At 35.6% G+C, this 19,084-nt stretch overlaps 3 protein-coding genes across 3 annotated transcripts; 1 reads left to right on the plus strand and 2 right to left on the minus strand.

The window, feature by feature from the left end:
* The first annotated feature begins 323 nt into the window (after positions 1-323).
* LOC141341041 (TLR adapter interacting with SLC15A4 on the lysosome) lies at positions 324-4,535 on the plus strand. The gene has a single exon (XM_073846179.1). The coding sequence runs from the start codon at positions 1,675-1,677 to the stop codon at positions 2,494-2,496; it is 822 nt and encodes a 273-aa protein (XP_073702280.1). The 5' UTR covers positions 324-1,674; the 3' UTR covers positions 2,497-4,535.
* Positions 4,536-4,774: 239 nt separating this feature from the next.
* Positions 4,775-10,297, minus strand: LOC141341197 (E3 ubiquitin-protein ligase TRIM35-like). The gene is made up of 6 exons (XM_073846344.1): positions 9,860-10,297; positions 8,170-8,265; positions 7,834-8,064; positions 7,721-7,743; positions 5,483-5,604; positions 4,775-5,401 (listed from the first exon to the last, which is right to left on the minus strand). The coding sequence occupies exons 1-6, from the start codon at positions 10,295-10,297 to the stop codon at positions 4,860-4,862; spliced, it is 1,452 nt and encodes a 483-aa protein (XP_073702445.1). The 3' UTR covers positions 4,775-4,859.
* A 1,481-nt stretch (positions 10,298-11,778) lies between these two features.
* LOC141341106 (probable E3 ubiquitin-protein ligase TRIML1) lies at positions 11,779-15,090 on the minus strand. Its single transcript, XM_073846250.1, has 7 exons — positions 14,835-15,090; positions 14,293-14,648; positions 13,683-13,778; positions 12,775-13,005; positions 12,642-12,664; positions 12,449-12,570; positions 11,779-12,365 (listed from the first exon to the last, which is right to left on the minus strand). The coding sequence occupies exons 1-7, from the start codon at positions 15,040-15,042 to the stop codon at positions 11,848-11,850; spliced, it is 1,554 nt and encodes a 517-aa protein (XP_073702351.1). The 5' UTR covers positions 15,043-15,090; the 3' UTR covers positions 11,779-11,847.
* Positions 15,091-19,084: the final 3,994 nt, after the last annotated feature.

A 19,084-nucleotide genomic window follows, 5' to 3' on the forward strand; every position in this document is an offset into this window, starting at 1 on the left:
TTTCTTTTTACCCAAGATAGACAGATCATCACATGAATAATTAATGTAGGTGATGCAGCATTTTGTCACCAACCCTTTAGCCGACTAACCAGCGCTACATAGACGTATGTTCAATCTACATGTCTAGTACTAGTTTAAATTACACTGGAATTGGACTATTTGGTTTCAATGGGGAAATGAAAACTCACTGTTACATAAGAATCTGAATAGTTGCAGGTGGTATTAGGGGAAATCTGCCGTCTATAGAGGCATTTTTTTCCCATTCTAATGAAACTGCAAAACATAACAGCTGCATGAAATAGTGTGAGAGAGTTTAAAAGAAAAAGAATTAAAGATTACAACAATTTGTTGTGTCAATAAATACCCAGAATAGGACCATGGTCCATCTCCTTAATTCACCTCAATATCTTTTATGTTTTATATATTTGAAGTTAATATACCCTCCATTATGGAAATTACCATTGGCCCCCACATTACAAAGACTGAAAATGTATGGGAAGCACAGCAAAGAGAGTGGTGTGCGCTGGTCTGAGGTAAATGGAAATACTCTTAACTTGTTAATGGCTAATAGCACATTACACAATTTCAAGAGGAACGGCTCATTGAAGTCTATTGTAATGAATATAACAAGCTTGCATTATGAGAACATGTATAAATGCACATAAATGTGGTTCAAAATTTACATAGAAGACAGAATTCTATCACAGTTTCACTTCCTCCCTCAGTGGAGCATAAAAGTGAACAATTATAGCGTAACTTTCACTTACAGTGAAATAAAAAACCGCTACAGCAGTGCTTAAAAACAGCAGATTCAGAGAGAGAGACAGAACTGCGCAGAACCACAGCAGCTCAACATCCAGAGATTCTTCTGCAGAATAAAGGTAAGGTTTAGGAAACTGTCTGTTTGTCTGTCTACATTTGGCACTTTCTAGCTGGATTCTAGTCTAGTTTGTTGATCCAATTAATTGGGTAATGACAAGACGATGATGCAAAAATGTCCTAAATTACTTAACTTTATTTCGTATTCTTGTGGTGATTTGAAATGGACTAAGCAATGATATTACATTTTTGCTGTAATTATGCTGGAATCTCAAACTTGTGGCCCATCAATTAAGTCAAGGCTAAATGGTTAGGTTCTTTGGTTTTTCAGCATTTTTGTACATTTAAACCAAAATGGGATTTTCAGACCCATCTTTTCACACTGAGGACAACTGAGGGACTTATATACAACTATTACAGGAGGTTCAAACACTCACGGATGCTCCAGAATGAAAAATAATTCATTAAGAGCCGGGGGGTGAAAACTTTTGAACAGAATGGAGATGTGTACATTTTTCTTATTTTGCCTCAATATCATATTTTTATATCTAATACTTACATGTTTTTCAGAAGACAAAATAAGTCAAATTTACCCTGATCTCCAAATTCAAAAAGTTTCACCCCCCAGCTCTTAATCCATGGTTTTTCCTTCTGGAGCATCAGTGAGCGTTTGAAGCTTCTGTAATAGTTGCATATGAGTCCTTCAGTTGTCCTCAGTGTGAAAAGATGGATCTCAAAATCATACTGTCATTGAATGTACTGACTTTTTGAAGTCATTCGAGTTTAAGACTCCTTTTCTTTATGGTCAATGTGAATCAATTTAACTTCTGTAACTCCTGTGTTTGTATACTGTAGATGTTGTGTGAAGGTAAGCTGTGGAGTCTGGTGTTTGAAGCTGATTCAGAGAGTGTAAATCCCTCTTCATGCTGCACAGTCACAGCACCATCCTCATCTCCACCAAGTCACCTCCTCTCAGCACAAAAGCCTATCCACTCATCCCTAGAGAATACAACCCGGACCAAGACCCAGGAGAGCGAATCCCACTCTTCCCCCACAGACCCTGCAGCAGGACGGCAACTCGCCATAGGTGTGGATATCCCCAGGCATGCGGACACCCCAGAAGCAGAGGCCTTTTTGGTACCTTCGAGCTGCCACAGCATCTGCCAGCATTACGGTGATTTACATATTGCTGGTGGCCAGGTGCTGCCGCTCAGCCCTGGCACAGGAGATGTAAAGGGTAATCTCATTCAGGACCCCCAACCTGGGCCCTTCCTTCTGTCTGGAGATGTTCCCTCTCCTTCCCTCCTGCCTCCTTTGGTCCACAAATACAGGAGTTCGAGGCACTGGAGGGAAGAAAGTGGGCGTGAGCGTTCCTCTCTTCTGCAGTTCAGCCGGCCACTCTCTAACTCGCAGCTCAATGGCTACCTAGAACAGAAGCTTTTGGAGCTGTACAAGGAGTATCTGACTGAGGGACCCACAGCAACTAGGCCTGTCATGGCCTCGGAGCTTCTGCAGACCAGCCTGGACCAGATGACTCTCCAGCTGAGCCGCGAGCAGAACATGGAGACAGCCCAGGCCAAAGACATGCTGCTCAGCTGCCTGCTGAAAGTTACCAGCAGTTACCAGTCCAGCGAGATCAGCACTCCTCTACTGCAGATTTCCACTGACACAAAGTGAGTTTGACAGTGGGAATAGATGGAAAGACAGAGGGGAGGGAAAAACTTTGGGGCAGTAAAACCAAGGAGATGAACTGTCATGTGTAACTTAGAGTGGTGGCCAAAATGATTAGAACACTAGTATTTTCACCAGCTAAAAAATGGTTTTAAGTCAGTTATTTCTATTATTTGCTGTAGTGTGTCAGTAGGAGATATCAGTTTACATTTCCAAACATTACATTTTCATTTTGCCATTAATTGTAATAATCCAGTGAGGTTTTTGTTTTCACATGACATGTCTGGAATGACATGAAGAAACAGAACAAAATGAGACAGACTAAATCCAGAAGAACTGTGGCAACGTCTTCAAGATGCTTCAAGAAACCTACCTGCAAAGATACCTGAAAAACTATGTGCAAGTGCACCTAGGGCAAAAGCTGCTTTAAACTGAAACGATGGTCACACCAAATGTTGATTTCCTCATTTTTACACAGGTGTCTAAATCTTAGCAGTACTGTAGCTTTGCAGGAAGGTTTCTTGAAGCATCTTGGAGACGTTGCCACAGTTCTTCTGGATTTAGTCTGTCTCAGTTTGATCTGTTCCTTTATGTCATTCCAGACAAACTGGATGATGATGAGATCAGATCTGTGTGGAGCACTGGCTGTTGTCAGACTCGTTGTGCAATCAAAAAATCTCACTGGATTATTACAATTAATGGCAAAATGAATGTTTGGAAATGTAAACTGATATTTCCTACTGACACACTACAGCAAAAGATAGAAATAACTGATTTAAAATCATTTTTAGCTAATGAAAATACTAGTGTTCTATTAATTGGCCACCAATTTATAAGATGTAATGGCTTGAAAACAGCATGTTATTCATTGATTATGTTAATAGTGAAGTAAGAGTATTTCTGAAAATGCTAAATAAATACAATTTGTCATTCAAATGGTATTCATTATTCACGGTTGCTACAGTCACTAAAACTCTTGATAAATAAATGAATAAAATTAAAAACATTTGCTAAGTTTTACAATTTTCATTGTTTTACCTAGTAATCACTATGTAAATCAGTGTTGTTTTATTATTACTTAAGTTTTTTTTATTATTAACACTTTTTTTAAATTAGTTTTTACATGTTCAGTTTTCATTTTAATTTGACTAATTTTCTATAGTTTAATATATATAGCCTTAAGTACATAAATATATTTTAATTAGCTGTCAAGGCAATATTTTTATTCATTTTTTTTAGTTTACATTTATTTAATCTAAAATGTACATTTTATTTTAGCCTAATTACCAAAAATGCTAATTAAGGGGATAGTTCACCAAAAATTGACAATTCTCACCCTCATGAGGTTCCGAACCCGTAAGACCTTCGTTCATCTTCGCAACACAATTTAAGATATTTTTGATGAAATCAGAGAGCTTTCTGACCCTCTATAGACAGCAACACACCTGACATGTTCAAGGCCTAGAAAGGTAGTAAGGACTTCCTTAAAATAGTCCATGTGACATCAGTGATTCAACCTTGATGTTATGAAGATATGAAAATACTTTTTGTGCACAAAGAAAACAAAAATAACCACTTTATTCAACAATTTCTACTTTTCCATGTCAGCGTCCTCTGCGTATTCACAGAGAACCATGACGCATACTTGTGAATGTGTATCGAAGATTGACACGGAAGAGAAGAAATTGTTGAATAATGTTTTTTTGTTTTCTTTGCGCACAGAAAGCTCTTGGATTTCATCAAAAATATCTTAATTTGTGTTCTGAAGACAAACAAAAGTATAATTAATAACAGAATTTTCATTTTTGGGTGAACTATCCCTTTAAGGTTTTTAACAGTTTTAGTTCCCAATAACAACACTGCTGTGAGAGCAATTGCAAATCATTTTTAAAAATCCAGTGATCACAAATTACCAAAACGAAAAAGTTACTTGTAAAAAGGAAATTCACTGGTGAAAAGGTTCCAAAACACTGTTATTGTCATAATATAACCTGAGGTCTAATTTAAATCGCTGAATGGGACATATAGCTTATACATAGGCACAATGCATTTTCTTTCTTCATGTAAAAAAATGAAGATTGAAGAAAAATAATTTACGTGGACTATGAAAGTCAGTGAAGACCAGCAACTGTTTGGTTACCCACGTCATAGAACGTTTGGAATGACGTGAGGGTGAGTAATAAATGACAGAATTTTCATTAGGTATCTACACCTTTAAATATATACTTTTAATTTTAATAGACTTAACATCAAGAAGTCAATGAGCATGTTTTTAATTATTTATTATATATGACTAAACATCATTAGCAGCAGAGTCAATGAATATTAAATGAAGACAACTGAGTTTATCTCAAGATTAATAACTTGATCTACAGTGATTCTTTTTTTACTGAGGAATTTACAGGTAAGATAACCAAAGGAGAAATGTTACAGCCAACACCGAAAAATGGAAATATTCTTTCAGTGAACCTGTGTGTAAAAGAGTGAATGTGTGTGTCAGTAAGAGGGTCAGAGAATGACAGCTTTCCACTGTCCCAGTCCAGACATACTCTGATCCTCTGCAGTTTCTCTTTCACTGGGAGGAGAGCTGGTGCTTGTGGTGGTTCGTGTGTATTATACTTACCACAGAAATGACCCACCAGCCAGATTCCACTTCTTGAGAATATCTTATTCCTCCTCTGAGCAGATTCGGTCATCACTCCGAGGAACCAGCCTGTACTGTCTCCGACCTCAACGTCCCAGCAGTGAGAGCTAGAGTCAAAGCCCTCTGAGCCCAGAACACAGGCAAACATGTCGAATCTCTCTGGATTATTAGGAAGTGTCTGTTCCTCATCGCTGTACCTCACACTGGTCAAGTCATCAGACACCATGAGATTACAGTGAGCAGTGTTGGGGTCAAACGTCACAGGAGCTGAAGAGAGAGACATGTACATTAAATAAAACAAATGATGCTGATGATGGAGCTGAATTAATTGTTGTGTGCTTTACTCACTGTGTTCAACAGTTTTCTGCATCTTCTCTAACACAGTAAACTTTAGGTTGCTCAGGTGTTTTGGCACATTAATCAGAACTCCAGAAATGTCCTCTGGGTCCAGCGGTTTACACTGGGAAACTCTGAAAAACACTCAGTAGTCAGTGACGCTGTGAGTCTGAGTTCAGATCAACAGATGAGTAACAATACTAGGGCTGCAACAACGAATCGATAAAATCGATAAAAATCGATTACTAAAAGCGTTGGCAACGAATTTCATAATCGATTCGTTGTGTCGCGCGACGCAGAGACATTTGGTTGTTATTATATATATTTAAAAAAAAATTGAGCGCAGAGTGGAGTGGACACATTCGGTCTCTCTCCCGCACTGATGCCAGCAGAGTTCGGCACCTCATAAGCTGTGTTTCCATCCAAAAATGCGAATTTAACTTATGCGCAAAACTGGAACATTTGAGCATAAAGCACCGTTTCTACATTATATATATATGCTGCCCCGATTTATATCAAACATGTTTGATATTTAAGCCTACTTTGGCTAGCGTACTTTCACAGCAGCCAATGCTCGATCGCAAAACAGCTGCTGTACGGGTCGTTGGATAGTGGAGATGGAGAAAACTACTTCTATAGTTTTTGTAACACTGTCTGTCTGTATAATGTGTCGAAAACATACCACAACCGTAAGGAGAAAGAGGAGCTCTGCTGAGGTGAAATCGTCTCAGTTTTGAATAGGGCTGTGACGGTGGCACGTTGTTTTTTATATATAGCCTACACTTCAGTCAGCGAACAAGCAGCCTAAAAACACTAAAGTAAATCAAAGAAATAATATATTTAATTAAGAAAGTAGCCTAAGAGTATTAAATAGGCTATTAAACAAACATTCCTTGTAAAAATGTCCGACAGCTCATCAATTTTTGGCCGACTGAATTTCCAGTCCGACTGTCTTTTTTTCTCTTTCTCTTCCTCATTACACAGCTGCTGTTTTTAATAGCAAAGTGATTACATTTATTTTCGTTCCTTTAGTTTATAAAGTTAATTTAGAGATATATTTGGAACACTTTTTGTTTGTTAAATTAAATTTTTTGTTTTTTAAAGTTATACCTAGCAAACAGCGGCAGAAAGATCAAAAGCCTGCTTAATTCATCGCGATTTAAATTAAAATCCATTGATATAAAAAAACTTAAAACATATCACAATATTAGTTTAATCATTCAATCAAGATAATTCCAAAGTTTGTGCGGAGAGAAGCGCGCTTTGCAGGACATGGAGACGCCAGTGCAATGTGGAATTTCTTTTTTGCTCATAAAGGTAAGAGTAATTACCACCCGGGTCGGAACTGTAAAGGGTCTACCTTAGTTTGTGTGTACTAACAGTATCAACAAAATGTGCTCTTAAAGAAAACAAACAGAATAGGCTTGATATCTTTGGTTTAAACAGGAGCGCTTCACAATAATTAACCGAAACCCAGGTAATTGCCTCACAAACACAATATCTAGAAAGCTTTAAATTATTATTTTACTATAAAACGAAATAATTAAAGTCGAAAACAAAACTCTTTCATTAGCTAATCCATAAAGATGCATTAGGCATTAATGAGCAGATGGCAGGATCGTCAATTTCATCTTTGCAACACTGAATCAGAAAATACTAGTTTATTAATAAGTAACTCGAATATTTTCTTAATTTTTGCCTTGACACATTCATGGTAATTACTTTTGCTGGGGCTTTGAGGCCAGTTTTGCGTGCATTTGAATGCGGAACTCTTCCAGCTGGTCGCTGCTGATGGCAGGACACTAAACACCGCCATGGCAGAATGAATGTAGCAGAAAGTTAGTCAAGTTATCCCGTTCCAGCGTGCAAAGTCACATGACTTTTTTAATGCGCACTGAGGAATTTAATTTTAGAGGCTTCTTGATGGGAAATGCAGCATGTACACCACAGCAAGCCGCTGTCTTGACGGATAGTAATTTTAGTTTATTTAGTCTATATATTTGGCAGATGTAAAGCATACGTGTATGTTTTTTGTGTTAGTCCATTTTTATTTTATTATTATTATTATTATAACAGTTCAAGGAGCAACATGTTCGTGCACTTTCTAAAGATTTTAGTTCTGTTTTTGAATAAAGGGTTGTAAATCTCTTGTTGTTTTTTTTATCCGATTCATCGATTAATCGAAAAAATAATCGACAGATTAATCGATTATTAAAATAATCGTTAGTTGCAGCCCTAAACAATACAAACCTTTTCAAAGTGGCATCATAGTTCTGTCAAAAAAAGAAGAAATAATGCATTGAATTAATTCTTGAATTTTTGAATATGACATTTGCATTAATTTATATATATATGTTTCATACTTGTAGGAATACAGCATCTTCAGCTTTGATCTCCTCCTCTATAGCTGTGATTGTGGCAGAAAGAGATGACATCTCTTTGCTCATCTTCTCAATCTTCTTCCTCAGTATCTGGCTCTTTTGCTCTTCTTCCTCTCTCAGTGCTTTTTTCCTGGCTGCTTCTTCATTAAACAAACTTTGGCGAAGCTTCACAAACTCCTCCTTAATCCGTCCTTCTGTGTATTGAACCTGAAACTGAAAACTAAAGTATGTCTATATTCTAGAAATGCATAAACAACATAAGCATGCTTTAGCAATTATTAGCAATTTAGCAAAAAACAAACTTGAATAAATCCTTACATTAACATGTTCTCCAGTTTGAAGCGAAGTCTTTTGAAACTCCTGAAATATTCTCAACTTCGCTTGCAATGGTTTTAATGCAGTTTTGAGTTTCTCCTGGAATAAATCAACAGAATGAGTTAATGTAAAAACGCCTGTTACCAGCTCCTGTACATTTACTAAATTAAACATGTACTTGTTTCAGATTCATTTATTTTTTCACATTTTAATACAGTATTATTACTTTTTGTATTATTATTTTCAGCAAGCTTTCTTTTTTAATATTTCTTCTACTTGGTCATTAAAGTAACTTACATTTTGCTCAAATGCTCAATAGGTTCTCGGTTCAATGAATCAGTGAGCTGTTGACCTAAGACTCTAGAACTGATTCAGTCTGATTCATGAACAAATCATTCACTTCTGTTTTGTGAACCAGTTCTTGGTTCAATGAATCAGTAAGCTGATCACTCGAGATTTTAGAACTGATTCAGTCTGATTTATAACCAAATCATTCACATTTTGTGAACCAGTTCTTGGTTCAATTAATCAGTGAGCTGTTCACTTAAAACTCTAGAACTGATTCAGTCCAATTAAAAACAGAATCATTCACTTCTTTTTTTGTGAACCAATTCTCAGTTCAATGTATCAATGAGCTGTTGAATAAAAACTCTAGAACTGATTCAGTCTGATTCATGACAAAATCATTCAATCTCGTTTTGTGAATCAATGTTCGGTTCAGTGAATCTGTAAGCCGTTTATTTGAGACTCTAGAACTGATTCAGTCCAATTCATGACCGAATCATTAAAACATGTTTTGTGAACCAGTTCTTGGTTCAATTATTCAGTAAGCTGTTCACTTGAGACATTAGAAATGATTCAGTCCAATTCATTCAATCCTGTTTTGTGAACCAGTTCTTGGTTAAATGTATTGTGAGCTGTTGGACTGAGACTTGCTAGAAACTGATTCAATCCGATTCATGACTGAATCATTCCATCTCATTTTATGAACCACTTCTTGGTTCAATGAATCAGTGAGCTGTTCATTCGAGACATTAGAAATGATTCAGTCCGATTCATGACCCAATCATCCAATTTTATGAACCAGTTCTTAGTTCAATGAATTAGTGAGCTGTTTACTCGAAACTCTAGAACTGATTCAGTCCAATTCATGACCGAATCAATCAATCAATCAAGTTTTGTGAACCAGTTCTTCATTCAATGAATCAGTGAGCTGTTCATTCGAGACTCTAGAACTGATTCTGTCCGATTCATGACCAAATCATTCAATCCCTTTTCGTGAACCAGTTCTCTGCTCAGTGTAGTCAAGTCACGATTATTTATATAGTGCTTTTTACAATGCAGATTGTGTCAAAGCAGCTGTATCAGTGAGCTGTTGAATCGAGACTCACTAGAACTGGCTCAGTCCGATTCGTGACCGAATCATTTAATCCCATTTTGTGAACCAGTCCGACCAATTGATTGAAAGGCTCGGAATCACACGAACAATTAATACATGAATCTGTTATAGCTAAAAATTAGACCTATGAAAAAAAGTTTTGTTTATAAGTTAGAGTCGCTACAATGAGCACTTCTGAGAAAAACTCAGTGGGTTTTATTTGATTAAAGAGTTTAATGGCGTCAGATAGTCAAAAGCTTAAGCAAAGCATACTTTGTTCTGTATAATATATTAGTGTCTCTAGAGCTTACTGACTTTAGCTGAAGTGCTGTCAGTGGACTGTAGTGAGGTGGACGCAGTGTTTTTGTCATCATTATTTGCTGCTGTGTCCATCACTTCTCGTCGTCTCTTCACTTCGAGTGAAGGCGTTGACTCCGCACATCGTTTCTCCCTCACTTTCCTCCACGTATCTTTAATAAGCCATTTTATTCGTTCTGCATCTTTGGACACGCGGTCGTACCTCAGTAACAGAGTCCTGCATGTGCCGCACACGGCCAGCGTCGTGTCATGAACTTTGCCAACTAATTCTTCCAGCACGACCGCATAATCCGCTTTGTTTTCAGACTTGCGTCCGTGAAACAGTCGGTGTTTATTACATTTGGATGCATAGAATTCCCTACCACAAAGCAAACAGCCATTTTCCACTTTCTTCGGTTTGGTCTGCACAACGTTTTGCGGAGACTCCTGTGCCATTATTATCATCATCGATTTCAGATTTACCCGCCCCCAAAAACGAACTGTAGTTCGAACAGCGAACTGTGATTGGTCGCGTTACATGTCAGTCACGTGATTTCTTCCGGTCTAAGTGGGCGGTTCTTGGCCAGAATGAGAAGAGTGCTCATGCTCCGAGCGAAAATACCAATCAAAAGTTTTTACATTTTTAATGTTTTTATCTCTTTTGCTCACCAAATGCTTATTTGATCCAAAGTACAACAAAAACAAATTTGGAAATAATTAATATTTAAAGTAACTGTTGGCTATTTGAATATATATTTTAAAGTGTAATTTATTGGTTCAAAGGTACATTTTAGCATCATTACTCCAGTCTTCAATGTCACATGATCTTTCAGAAGTCATTCTAATATGCTGAGTGATTTGATGTTCAAGAAACATTTTTTTAAATTATTATCATCAATATTTAAAACCGTTGAGTGATTTGTTTCAGGATTCTTTGGTGAATAAAAAGATGCAAAGATCAGCATTTATCTAAAATAAAAAGCTTTTGTAACATTATACACTATACCATTCAAAAGCTTAGTCAGTATAATTTTTTAATTAATACTCTTATTTAGCAAGAATGCTTTAAATTGATTAAAAGTGATGATAAAGACATTTATAATGTTACAAAATATTTCTATTTCAGATAAATTATGTTCTTCTGAAATTTCTATTCATTAAAGAAACCTGAAAAAAAATCTACTCAGCTGTTTTCAACATAATAAATGTATATAAATGAGCTGCAAATCAGAAAATTAGGATCATGTGACTGGAGTAATGATGCTAAAAATTCAGCGTTGAAATCACAGGAATAAATTAAATTTTAAAATATATTCAAATAGAAAGCAGTTATTTTAAATAGTAAATTCAAAAATAATATTTTTTTTACTGTTTTGCTGTATTTAGATCAAATAAAGGCTTTAATAAATTGTTACTGTTCAAAACATTTTGACTGATAGTGTGTGTATATATATATATATATATATTTATTTATATGTATAGTTTTTATTTCATACTTTCCGTTATCATTTAATAATTTTAGTATTTTGTTTTGAGTTATGTATTGGTTTATTTTAAACATGTCTATATATAAACACCTATACAGTTCAGTTTTAGTTATTACTTTTAAGTTAAAATTATACTATTTTAGTTTCAAGTAAAGCTTTTCATAGTTTCATAGTCTTTGACACTCTTAAAACTTCCTGACTGATTTATCTGGATTAGGTAAAGTTATTAATGTTACCGTCATGCAATGATGATAATGTGGACATTAATATTAGGACGCTAATGTGAAACTACACATGTACATGTTTTACTCAGCTAGGAAATGAATATTAAAATGAACGCTTCTTGTATTCACTGCACATACAACCCATGTTCATATCTTAGCCACTTGACTGAAAAAAGAAGAAGTTTTAAAACATTAGGAATAAAAATTCATAAATAACTGCAAAATATACAAGACAAATCTATTCTCCATTTATTATAAATACAACTTCACCATTAACTGGACTCAAGTTTCAGATTCAGTTTACAGGTAAAATAACCAAAGGAGAAATGCTACAGCCAACACCAAAAAATGGAAATAATCTTTCAGTGAACCTGTGTGTAAAAGAGTGTATGTGTGTGTCAGTAAGAGGGTCAGTGAACAACAGATTTCCACTGTCCCAGTCCAGCCAAACTCTGATCCTCTGCAGTTTCTCTTTCACTAGGAGGAGAGCTGGTGCTTGTGGTGGTTCATGTGCTTGATATTCACCACAGAAATGACCCACCAGCCAGATTCCACTTCTTGAGAATATTTTATTCCTCCTCTGAGCAGATTCGGTCATCACTCCGAGGAACCAGCCTGTACTGTCTCCGACCTCAACGTCCCAGCAGTGAGAGCTAGAGTCAAAGCCCTCTGAGCCCAGAACACAGGCAAACATGTCAAATCTCTCTGGAGTATTAGGAAGTGCCTGTTCCTCATCGCTGTACCTCACACTGGTCAAGTCATCAGACACGATGAGATTACAGTGAGCAGTGTTGGGGTCAAACGTCACAGGAGCTGAAGAGAGAGACACATGAACATGAAATAAATCAAATGACCCTTATGATGGAGCTGGATTTATTGTTGTGTGCTTTACTCACTGTATTCAATAGTTTTCTGCATCTTCTCTAACACAGTAAACTTTAGGTTGCTCAGGTATTTTGACACATTGATCAGAACTCCAGAAATGTCCTCTGGGTCCAGCGGTTTACACTGGGAAACTCTGAAAAACAATAAGTAGTCAGTGACGCTGTGGGATTGAGTTAAGAACAACAGATGAGAAACGATACAAACCTTTCCAAAGTGGCATCATAACTCTGTAAAAAAAAGAAAAGAAAAAAAGATAAGAAACGTGAAACTAAATTAGAATTTTTAAAATTCACATGATTTAATAAAAGTGTTCCTCTAACAAAAAAATGCTACATACTTGTAGAAATGCAGCATCTGCAGCTTTCATCTCCTCCTCTATAGCTGTGATTGTGGCAGAAAAAGATGACATCTCTTTTCTCATCTTCTCAATCTTCTTCCTCAATATTCGGCTCTTTTGTTCTTCTTCCTCTCTCAGTGCTTTTATCATGACTGCCTCTTCATTAGACAAAAACTGGTAAAGTTGGACAAAATTCTCCTTAATCTGCTGCTCTGTGCATTTAGCCTGGACCTGGAATCAAAGGCGTTTCCAAAAAAGACAAAATAGGTAAACCATGATATATTCACCTTATTTATAACAATTTTGTGCACAGTCATTTTTAATTTGAATATGCAAAGCCTCCAGTGTCAATCATCTTCCGTTATTTTAGCTGTACAAAAACAGTCCATTACTTTGCTTGATGTTTCTATAATATTATTTTATTATCATAATCATAAGCATTTGTTATCCCTCTAGTTATTTACACATAGTGGCTAATAAATCTGAAGTTTTAAACATACAAAGGAAATGGTTTACTTCTGCCTTTAAAAATCAATAAGGTGGTTTCGTCAACATACATTTTCAAAATAGAGTGTTTCCACAAAGAGTTATCGATCAGCAATATTGGCAACACTGAATGTAAACAATGCAGAGAACCGAACAAAACTTGCATATTTTGCTGATTATTGCTGCTGAAAATGGTCAGTTATTGTCATGTTTTGGGCTGTACTAATGGGTCAGACTGGGAAAAAAACATTTTTCCATGGTTTAGACAGCAGAACAACGTATTCAGTAGTACATTAACTGTGCAATCCATGCTGTTGTTTACATCCAAATATCGCCAATATGGCTGCGCATCCTGGTAACTGACCAAATTGTGATGCAAATGCAAACCTTCTAAAGTTGAAACCACATGACTAAATTCTAACCTTAATGTGTTCTTCCGTTTGACGCAAGGTTTGCTGAAACTCCTGTAAGACTCTCAACTTCTCCCATATAGGTTCTAATTGAGCTTTGATGTTCTCCTGAAAGAAATTAATTACTTTTCTTTTATCTTACTTTATGTCATGTATTACTGGGGATAAAGCCTCCAGGCCATATGTGACCCTGGACCACAAAACCAGTCCTAAGAGTCATTTTTTTTAACATTGAGATTGAATTGAAAGCTGATTGAAAGCTGAATAAATAAGCTTTCTATTGATGTATTGTTTGTTAGGATAAGACAATATTTGGTTGAAATACAATTATTTGAAAATCTGGAATCTAATGGGTGCAAAAAAAATTAAATACTGAGAAAATCATCTTTAAAGTTGTCCAAATGAAGTTCTTAGCCATGCATAATACTAATCAAAAATTAAGTTTTAACATATTCATGGTAGGAAACTTATAAAAAATCTTCATGGAACATGATCTTTACTTAATATCCTAATGATTTTTGGCATAAAAGAAAAAAAAAAAAATATATATATATATATATATATGCTACTTAAGACTGGTTTTGTGGTCCAGGGTCACATATCAAGTAATGGATCAACTCACCTTAGCTTCAGTGCTGGGTGTGTATATGCATGATGCAGAATCAGTGTTGGCATCACATGCTACTGTCTGGCATTCAATCTTCACGTTCGTACAGGTCACTAAATCCCATGGAGCAGTTGCCTCCATCTCACTCTCCTCTGTGCTAATACATGGCTGTTCAGTGACTTGTGTCACTGAAACTGCCTCAGGAAGGGGGTCTGCTTTTACATCTTTTCCCATATTTTTTAAAGCTCGTCTTTTTTTGGCTCTCTGATACCTGCTTAACTTTGACTGGCTGTGAGGGTCTTTAAAAACTTCCAACTTGAGTGACGGTGCCCAGTCAGGATTTGTTTCATCATGAAGGTAACTTGGTTTACCTAAAATGAACGTAATAAGTGGACTGTGACCATCCTTTAACATATTTTGTGATAAATAAAAAACAGTCTAAAAAGCATGCTAACGATATAAATAGAGTACAGTCTGCAGCTGACATAAACTTGAGCTAAATTATTTTTATGCAAGTGTAATAAAAAACTACTTTTTACGCGCTGCGTGTTGTTTACCTTGGATGAAGTGATCCGAACACACTCTGCGGCCGTCCGAGACCGCAGTCCTGTTTAATCTGGCTAGCCATGTAGCCCGTCTTCTTTCACAAAGTGCTCTAGTTTCCTCTCCTTCGCGTGTTCTCACCCGCGGTACTCTAAAAAATCTCAGCTTGCTGCCACTTGTCAAGCGGCTGCGACAACCCCTCACAGCACAATTTATTACCATTTTATTATTACCAAATGCTTCAACTGTATTGCGTTGCTTTGAGCTCTACTTTGCCTACCAAAATGGCGCAGTTGATCGCGTTAAGAAAAAAGACCAGCTGTGGTTGGTCACTTTACATGGTAACGAACAGTGGGCGGGGCTTGGAAAGTCATCAAAAGAAGCGTCAGCAAAATGCTGGATTATGTTCTGCTGGTATAAAAGTTCGCGGTATCATTTTAGTGTGTCCATGACATAATAATTCATACAAATGTGTTGTAAAGCGTTTAGAGAATAAAAAAGGTAACTTAATCAACATTGAACATTTTATCAACCTAAATAACGATCAAAATAAGGAACTTAAATGCTTATTTTTTCCTACTTAAGCCCTAAAAATGAAAAACACAATCACAAAGTATAACTCCATGAACTGCATCTAAAACCAGTTTATTAAAAACCAGTATCAGCAAGTGTAGCAGAGATGTCTTCGGCAGTAGTAACTGTCCATCTTCTTCTGTTCTGTCTTTGGATTTTGTTTACATTTTTTGCTTCATCAGAAAGGTACGGAGGTTGGTGACTTTTGTGGCACTTGCTACATCAACATGCAAAAACATGGACAGAAACGGCTAAATGGTCTTAAAATACTAAAAATCCGAAAATAATGAGTAATACAGTCTACAAATCAGCCACAATGAAGTAGTATCTGTTCATGTCTAAATAAATATCCAAATGGAAACCTTTTACAAGTCATTATATGTGAACCGGGACCACAAAACTAGTCTGAGTTAATTTGCGGAAACTGATTTTTATACATACATTCAGGTGAATAAATAAGCTTTTCATTAAAGTATGGATTGTTAGGACAGGACAATATTTAGCCGAGATATAACTATTTGAAAATCTAAAATCTGAGGGTGCAAAAAATATCTAAATACTGAGAAAATCGCCTTTAAAGTTGTCCAAATTAAGTTCTAAGCAATGCATATTACTATTTAAAAATTTAGTTTTGATATATTTACAGTAGGAAATTTACAAAATATATTCATGAAACATGCTCTTTACTTAATATTCTAATGATTTTTGGCATAAAAAAATAATAATTTTGACACATACAATGTATTTTTGGCTACCGCTACAAATATACCCGTGCTTCTTAAGACTGATTTTGTGGCCCAGGGTCACATATCTGAAAACTAAGGAATACACAGGTCTAGGGCTATGCAGGCCTCTAGTTGTTATGCCATGTTATTACATGTGATTTCTTTTATTCCACCAGAGGGCACCAATCTGCCTGATATGCATTATATTTTATTTATTTGTTTATTTATTTAAAACACTGTATTAATAATAATAAAAAAAGAGATATATGTTCGAATATTTGTATTATTTTATATAGAAATAAATGGTTCATAATTCAGAGGTAAATATTGTTAATATCATGAAATCCTCTAAAAATACACAATATTTAAGAATAAATATGATAGAAACAAACCATTTCTTTCATTTCTTCTAATTTGACCTGTGGAAGATTTGGTGATCATATGTTGTGACATACCATCACATTAAAAACTATGGTGAAGTACACTGTATTTAGCATTTAGGGTAAATATGATGACATCAGATAAATGTGACCCTGGACCACAAAACCAGTCATAAGAGTCCATTTTTTAAAAATTGATGTATGGTTTGTTAGGATAGGTCAATATTTAGCCCGAGATACAATTACTTGAAAATCGGGGATCTGAGGGTGCAAAAAAATCTAACTACTGAGAAAATCGCCTTTAAAGTTGTCCAAATGAAGTTCTTGGCAATGCATATTACTAATCAAAAATTAAGTTTTAATATATTTACGGGAGGGAATTTAAAAAATATCTTCATGGAACATGATCTTTACTTAATATCCTAACGATTTGTCATAAAAGAAAATAATACAATTAAATATAAAATTAAATATAAATAATATAAAAATAAGATCATTTTGACCCATGCAATGTATTTTTGGCTATTGCTACAAATATAGCCATGCTACTTAAGACTGATTTTGTGGTCCAGGGTCACAAATGATTCTCTCAAGCAAAGTTTGTATTAAGAGGTTCCTGCCAGTTTCTGTTCTCTTATTGTTATATCAAATGATCCAGATTACTGAGACTCTCACCTTTTGTTTGTAATAGCTCTTGGTGCCTCTGCCTCAATCTTTGAGTAGTTAAAATGACTGGATTAGGACTGGTGAAATGGGGCAGGTTGCTATACCGGAATACTTCATTTACATGCTTTGATTAAAGTCATCACTCAGGTGCTTTGTCTCCATTTCTAAGCATTGCCCCCTAAATGTTTATAACCTACAATGTATACAATGTATCAGAGCACATTCTCAATAAAGAAGCCTGCTGAAGACACCCAAGAGTCTGGTCTTCGCTTTTGAGTTTCCAACAGACCACAGATATCACAAGTGTGACTCCTAAGTGAGGAACAGCAGTTTCAGCAACTTCAGCGAGGAACAGCAATTTCCTGATAATTTACTCATCCCCATGTCACGTCTGTTCATGTTTTTCTTTCTGCAGTTTAAGATAAATTAAGTTTTTGAGGAAAACATTCCAGGATTTTTCTCCATATAGTGGACTTCAGTGGTGGCCAATAGGTTGAAGGTCCAAATTGCAGTTTCAGTGCAGGTTAAAATGGCTCTACACAATCCCATTTGAGGAATACAGAGCCCTTTAAAGCTGCTTTGAAAATGCAATTTGGACCTTCAACCCACTGATCCCCATTGAATTCCACTATAAAGAACAACAAAGTTCCACTGTCCCAGTCCAGCTGAAGTTTGAAGTTTTTCTTTCACTGGGAGGAGAGCTGGTGAGATTGAGATGAGATTACAGTGAGCAGTGTTGGGGTCAAAGGTCACAGAAGCTGAAGAGAGAGTCACATGAACATGAAATAAGTCAAACGACCCCTATGATAGAGCTAAACTCGTTATTCAACAGTTTTCTGTATCTTCTGTAACACAGTAAACTTCAGGTTGCTCAGGTGTTTAGAAACATTTAGTTAGTGATGCTGTGGGTGAGTTAGGAAGAACAGAAGGAAAACAATATAAACCTTTTCTAAGTGGCATCATAGTTCTGTTCAAAAATACAGATTATATAACAAAACGTAAGTTAATTTTTAAAACAACTTTTTTGCATTTGTCTTCAGTATTGAATCTCCTATAAGTAAATGGACATGCTTCATACTTGTAGGAATAAAGCATCTTCAGCTTTCATCTCCTCCTCTATGGCTCGGATAGTGTCTGAAAGAGAGGAAATCTCTGTGTTCATTTTCTCAAAACTCTCATTCAATGTCTGACTCTTCTGCTCTTCTTCCTTCCTCAGTTTAGTTATCCTTACTGATGCTTCGACACGTAGAAACTCCTCCTTTATCTGCCTCTCTATGTGCTGGGCTTGAAAGTGACAAAATGCATTTTAGACAAGTATATAATAATATAACACTACAGTCTGTCTACATTAACAGCCATTTTTAACTGAAAGCTGCTTCCTGTTATTTTAGCTGTACAAAACAGTTAATTATACAGCTTGATACAGCAAACTTATTTCATATATTATTATCGTAATCACAAACATCAGTTTGTTGTGCAAATAAACCTTCCACAGTTTTAATCACAATTTATTTGTCATGTTGGTATATGTATATATGTGTGTGTATATATATATATATATATATATACACACACACACACTAGCAGTCAAAAGTATTTTCTTGCTCACCAAGCCTGCAATTAATTGTTCTAAACTAATTATTATTAATCAAATTATCAATATTTAAAACTTTTTTTTTCAGGATTCATTGATTAATAGAAAGATCCAAAGATCAGCATTTATCTGAAATAAAAAGCTTTTGTAACATTGTAACATTTTTTGGAAAATAAATTATAGAAATAAATACTTGTATTTAGCAAAGATGCTTTAAACTGATCAAAAATGATGATAAAAACATTTATAATATTACAAAAGATTTCTATTTTAGATAAATATTGTTCTTATGAACTTTCTATTCATCAAAGAAACCTAAAAAAAAA

Source organism: Garra rufa, chromosome 8 (genome assembly GCF_049309525.1).
Source record: "Garra rufa chromosome 8, GarRuf1.0, whole genome shotgun sequence".
Taxonomy (NCBI): domain Eukaryota; kingdom Metazoa; phylum Chordata; class Actinopteri; order Cypriniformes; family Cyprinidae; genus Garra; species Garra rufa.